The 5,953-nt window shown below is 33.1% G+C and overlaps 3 protein-coding genes across 5 annotated transcripts in view; 2 read left to right on the top strand and 1 right to left on the bottom strand.

Annotated features, from left to right (window-relative positions):
* The first annotated feature begins 284 nt into the window (after positions 1–284).
* On the top strand, positions 285–2,489 carry LOC100164437 (phosphomannomutase). Of its 3 annotated transcripts, none has more exon segments than NM_001293405.1 (6): positions 285–498; positions 585–679; positions 758–875; positions 955–1,031; positions 1,554–1,821; positions 1,897–2,228. In NM_001293405.1, coding segments are annotated over 5 exon segments (744 nt in total). In that variant the 5' UTR covers positions 285–498; positions 585–619; the 3' UTR covers positions 2,118–2,228.
* Positions 2,086–4,124, bottom strand: LOC103310684 (tyrosine-protein kinase RYK). Its single transcript, XM_008189779.3, has one exon. It carries the CDS (start codon positions 3,843–3,845, stop codon positions 2,247–2,249), a length of 1,599 nt encoding a protein of 532 aa, XP_008188001.1. The 5' UTR covers positions 3,846–4,124; the 3' UTR covers positions 2,086–2,246.
* A 180-nt stretch (positions 4,125–4,304) lies between these two features.
* Positions 4,305–5,953, top strand: part of LOC100570412 (kelch-like protein 2) — a 3,662-nt gene continuing 2,013 nt past the window's right edge. Inside the window, exons 1-3 of the mRNA XM_029487302.1 lie at positions 4,305–4,684; positions 4,743–4,971; positions 5,042–5,217. Coding sequence (XP_029343162.1) covers positions 4,575–4,684; positions 4,743–4,971; positions 5,042–5,217 — 515 coding nt within the window. The 5' untranslated portion in view covers positions 4,305–4,574. The remainder of the gene's footprint in view (positions 4,685–4,742; positions 4,972–5,041; positions 5,218–5,953) is intronic.

The following is a 5,953-nucleotide window of genomic DNA, read 5'->3' as shown; positions in this document are numbered from 1 at the left end:
CTTAAAGTAATAATTTTTTTTTACATCGGATTTTCACCAAATCATTTCATATAGCCATAGTTACAATAACTTAACATTCAAAAATAATTTAAATTATTTTTTTTTTTTGTGTTGTGTGCTCCTTTAATAGGTAGGTACTTCACTACTTAATTTAATATAAACGAAATCGGAAGAGGGGTTATCTAGCGCGCTCTATTGGACTTTTTACGCAGTTTTCGTTGATAACAAATAATTAGGAACTATCCATCGAGATGTAACGACCACAGAATAATATAATAACATAAATATATGTCTAAGGTAAGTGGTAACAACAATTTCGTGATAAAACCACCGCGTCGTGACGTGAATTTTGAATATGTGGACTTTTTAGTTGATATTTTTATATTTTAAACAGATCGTTCAACTATTGAGGTTTTTAAATCATAAAATTATAACTGAAATGGCGTCGATCACTGTCAATAGATTATTAAGCGGAACGATCAAACTGGTGTGCAACAGGTAAATATTCATTCCTTGTACACTCACATATTATTATTAAATATTTATAATAATAAGATTGTGTGTGTGTGCATGTGTGTGGTTAGAAGCGATTAGTAATCAAGTTTTTGAATTTCTAACGATGAATAGAAGTACGATTTGTCTGTTCGATGTCGACGGTACAGTCACAGATCCTAGACAGGTATGATATCCCTGAACTATCCCTTATATCGCTCAGATGGTTGTACTATAGTTTCTTAATGTTTCAAACATTTTGTAGCCAATAGATCCATCTGTGAGGTCGTTCATGGTCGACGAGCTCAAGAAAAAAACACTCATTGGGTTGGTGAGTGGTTCAGATATATCAAAGATAGAAGAACAGCTTGGAGGCCCAGAATGTAAGACTACTAATGTCTAGTTGCTGTTCCATTTTCAAAAAATAATTTCGCTAAATAAACTTGTTTCTTATTTGTTCAGACACAGCTCAATTTGACTATGTATTCGCAGAAAACGGCCTAGTTGCGTTCAAGAATGGCGAAGAGTTAAAAAAGCAAGTATGTTAACCTATTATGACACGTAACACAACCTTTTAAATAAATGTATTCATATTTTAAATACTTTTGTGCTGGTCTATATATTATAAATTAATTTGACCATTAGAAAATAATTAAAGATTGTAAATAGATAGGTAAAAATTGATTGAATTACATACAATCGTTATTAGGTACTTATTAGATACACAGTAATTAATTGGATAATTATTATAATTATGTTTGTGAATTGTATTGCTTGTTATTCCAAAGGACAAGCCAATAGCCATATATATAGACTAGTGGTAAGCATTTAAATAACTAGTGGAAATTTAAAATTACTACCACACATTTTGAACATGATTTATAAAAACTTATTCATTTTAGATTAACAATTTTTTTTTTAAGTAAGAACAATCAAATATCAAAATACTTCTATTAAATTTTAGTACTCTAGTACTAAACAAAATATGTAGGTACTTTAATACAATATTAAATGTAGATTTTTTGTGTAATAATATTCAAAGGTATGTTTTTATTTTATAGACAATTGTTGATTATTTGGGTGAAGAAAAACTGCAGACATTTATTAACTTTGCATTGGGTTACATGTCAAAAATACAATTGCCAGTGAAACGTGGAAATTTTGTAGAATTTAGAACTGGCATGATCAATATCAGTCCTGTTGGTCGGTCATGCTCAAAAATTGAACGTGACAATTTTGAAGAGTATGATAAAGTTCATAACATTAGAAAGAAATTCATTGAAAGCATTAAAGAAAACTTACCAGATATTGGTTTAACTTACAGTATTGGTTTGTACTTAATTCAATTATATTGATTATTGATGTATTCATATCATGTTTTGTAACACAATTATTATTGTTTAGGTGGCCAAATAAGTTTTGACTGTTTTCCTATAGGATGGGATAAGAGATTTTGTCTACGCTATGTTGAGGACGAGTTTAAAGAAAACATACATTTTTTCGGGGATAAAACATTTGTCGGAGGAAACGATCACGAAATTTTCAATGATCCAAGAGTGATTGGACATACAGTTATTAATCCAAGAGACACCATTTCGCAATTAAACAATCTGTTTAATAAATAATAATAAAATTTAAAGCATTAGAAATAATTTATATGTACACTTTAACTCTTATGTAGGAGCAAATAAAAATAAATAAATAAAACAAAAATTATCACAACTGCAATACAAAACATAAGTCAATAGTAAATTTTATACAAATTTAACAAGTTGATTGTTGAATTCATTCATAAATATAGATAGTTGAGAAAACGTTGGCCTTTCATTAGGGGCTAAGGCCCAGCAGCATGCCATCACAGTGAACAGTTCATCGGGACAGTTGACTGGCTGAGTTAATCTAAAACCGTCTTGAAGGTAAGCCGACATTTCAAATGGATCAATGTCGGCATATGGTTGCTGGCATAAAGTCAAGAGTTCCCAAAGTAGGACCCCAAACGACCAAATATCTGAGGCAGTACTAAATTTCTTGTGTTCTAAACTTTCGACAGCCATCCATTTTATCGGCCTGTTCTTGTTATCCCCTAGACAATGATAGTCACTGGGAAACAGATCCCTTGACAGAGCATTATCGGCTATCTGAATTTTTAAATCTTGGTTGACAAGACAATTCCTTGCCGCGACATCTTTGTGTAGATGTCTGTTTTTATGTAAATATTGCATACCAGTTATTATTTGTAGTGTCATGTCAATTATTTCTCTAGTTGTTAATGTGTATGAAATGCTTTCAGACGTCTTACAGTTTTGTAAAAATTTCTTTAAATTTTTATTATTGTTGAACGCATACAGAAGAAAAGGTTCTACATGTTGTTCAACAGACACTGCTTGAATTGTTAATATGTTTTTATGATTAAGTCCGTACATACTCAGTCCTTCATGTAATAGCACAGATATTTGTACAGCACTCGCTTGATCGGTTACAGTCTTGACAAACACATCTTCATCTTTTCCATTGACATCTGTGTACAGACCTTTGTAAACTCGTCCAAAAGTACCTTCCAGTTCAATGCTCTGTAATCTAACTCGTTGCCTCTGTACACTCAACTCCACAATGCATTCATGTAAATCTTTCACTTTGGTTTTTGACCCAGGTAATGATTTTTGGTTGAACTTGTTGCTTGAATTAAGTGCTGATTTTAAAAACATGTTTACTTCATTGTTCTGGAAACCTTTAATTATCATGAGATCTCGTGCTTTATCACGGTGATAAGTGGTGGCCAAACAACAAATTATGGCTAATGCTACTAATGAGGACGCAGCAGATATCATATGGTAATAAAATGATGGTTCGTAGTAAGGCGGTACGGAAGAATCTGTTTCAGGAACAATAGTTGTTTCGTTGGGACGTTGATCTAGGCAAAATTTTTTGAACACAAGATTGACATCAGTGACATCATTTGGCCAATTCTCTGACATTTGAATTGACAGACTAACTTCAGCGTTGCCAGACTTCACTGCGCAAGGCAAAGATACGGAGAATACAGACGGCATGTCAGGCAAGGTACCCTCTTGAGCCGTATTGAGTTTCGGTACCACGATATCCTTGTCAGCCTGTAAAGACATTTTGTACAACAGAGTACTCTTGGAGCTCCACGTCAAGTTCAAAGTGTTGACAAACGACGGTACTTCCAAGGCGTATTGCATAGCATTGACGTTGAGCTGGCCACCTCGCACATAGTACAGTCGAGCGGCCAAGCCCATCAACGGTTCCACGTCGTTGGCATCGAAATACAAATCGAATTGTTTGCAATCGACGATGGTCAGCAACAGTGGCAGTATCAATAGATGTTCCATAATATTATTCGATTCGTTTATTGAGCGGTCGCGGAGACCATAAAAGTGTAGTAGACATTAGGAACTATCGTTGACTGTAATTTACCTCGTTTGGGCGTAACGAGTACGTCGCGGAGACGTGTGAGCGGTCCCATTGCGGTTTTTCACATTATAAAAATCATTAACAAAACCATAATATTTAGGAAATAATAATAATAACAAAAAAAATACTAATTAAAATGCAGTTACGAGCGTTTCGATTATCGCAGGCGACGGAACTACGGAAGTGCATTCGCATTTCACAGTGTAAACAAAAACAAATCACTGTCAAACTTTTGATAGCATTGGCACAGTCTGTCCACATTCGACAAAAACTTGTTCTTACAGTGTGCAACCATGGAATAGATTAAATTATTTAAATTGGTACAACTTCCTAACGATCCAACCATAGATAATATTCGAGGTGATAGTCGATAGATTCTATTATCTATGCGTATTGTGCTATTGTTCAGTGTTCTTACATTACATTTTGTTTATTATAAATAGGCTGTTTATACATTTGTAATTTATGTATAATATTTATTATTGTTGCCTGTACAAAAAATAGCGTTATTTGAAACAATTAAATCCCTGGTCACCTTTATTCTTACCCCAACGCATCGCGAGTCGTGGTCCGGTATCAGCAAATATAAGTAGGTAGCACCGGGACTCGGCGCCAACACAAGCCCTGAAGTTAATATACATTTTACAATGCAAAATCTACATCCAATACCAATGCCCAGTGTATGTGATTCAGCAAAATACATTTATAAAAAATCGTCTTATGCTGCAATATTTGAGGTTTTACAATCCTTACGAGAGTAAGTACTAAGTAATTTTAAGTGCTAGATAAATATTGTAACAAAATTTTGTTTTTAGCGATGAAGTTTTATGTGATATTAAACTAGAAACAGAAGACGGTGGAGTTGTAATTGCTCATAAAGTGGTTTTAGCATCGGGTAGTCAGTATTTTCATTCAATGTTTACACATTTTAAAGAAAAGAATCAAGATCTTGTTGTAATAAGAGAGTTAAGTTCAACTGCCTTAAAGCTCTTAGTCAATTTTATTTATTCTGGAGAAATTGTAGTCACTGAAAATAATGTTCAGGTAATAGTAGATAAAGATTGCTATTCTTACAGATAATAACATTTAAGTTGTTCAATGTTCATTCCTCAAGGTTTTGTTACCAGCGACAAATCTTTTGCAATTACAAGAAGTAAAAAATGCATGCTGTGATTTTTTACAGAAACAACTGCTTCCTACAATTTGTCTAGGAATAAATGCGTTAGCTGATTTACATAGCTGTCCAAAATTGTTAAAAACCTCAGAATTGTATATTCAACGACACTTTTTGTATGAAAAATTGGTATTTGTTACTTTTACCGGGACACCCTTTTTTTTGCAATTTTTTTTTTTTAGACTTATGTAGTTAACTATACTGAGAACGATGGTGAAGTCAGAATTTGGGCGGTCGGACTTAGTTTCGAAGTTATAGCTTAATGAAGTTCGCTATTTTACGATTTTTGCACGTTCGCGCGTCACTAGTTCACTGCACCTATTAGGTACGAATATTAATTTTTTTCGCTCTTACCTGAAAACTCGATAGCAATTAATCTATTATTGTAATAATTGTAGTATAGGCTTAGTGCCTTAGTACATAAGGTTCATTAGTCATGTTGCCATAAATCATAATATAATATTTATCAATCGGAATATAATATTATGTCAATATGAACGAGAACGACTTATCAGGTAGATATGACTGATATGGGCTGATCATTTTTACCACGGTATTCTGTTTTACCCACGGTTTAAGATATAACCGTTGTTTTACCTCATTTTATTTGTGTTTCACGCACGGTAAAAGCACAGAATAATGGTACTATTATGATAGTAGTATACTAGTATCTATAACCTATGTTTCACTGAAATTTCAAAAACTCAAGAGTTAAAGTATAATAGTAAAAATTAAACATTTTAGTAATTTTGTTATAAATTTCAGAATATGTTATAAGCCGGTGCGTTGTCATCTTCGCTGTTCAAGTCGTATTTGACGCGGACATGTATATGTCTAATTATTTTTTTTATT

The sequence above is a fragment of the Acyrthosiphon pisum genome, chromosome A1 (genome assembly GCF_005508785.2).
Source record: "Acyrthosiphon pisum isolate AL4f chromosome A1, pea_aphid_22Mar2018_4r6ur, whole genome shotgun sequence".
Classification (NCBI taxonomy): Eukaryota; Metazoa; Arthropoda; class Insecta; order Hemiptera; family Aphididae; genus Acyrthosiphon; species Acyrthosiphon pisum.
Note: the sequence above shows the minus strand (reverse complement) of the source record. Positions and strands in the feature narration are given on the sequence as shown.

What these genes read in the sequence shown, in the direction of transcription:
- LOC100164437 (XM_001945588.5), top strand. Translation starts at nt 440, where the DNA reads ATGGCGTCGATCACTGTCAATAGATTATTAAGCGGAACGATCAAACTG. An exon ending in ACAGCTTGGAGGCCCAGAAT is followed by an intron (nt 876 to 954) that starts GTAAGACTACTA and finishes TTATTTGTTCAG; the next exon opens with ACACAGCTCAATTTGACTAT. An exon ending in TGGTTTAACTTACAGTATTG is followed by an intron (nt 1,822 to 1,896) that starts GTTTGTACTTAA and finishes ATTATTGTTTAG; the next exon opens with GTGGCCAAATAAGTTTTGAC.
- LOC103310684 (XM_008189779.3), bottom strand. Translation starts at nt 3,845, where the DNA reads ATGGAACATCTATTGATACTGCCACTGTTGCTGACCATCGTCGATTGC.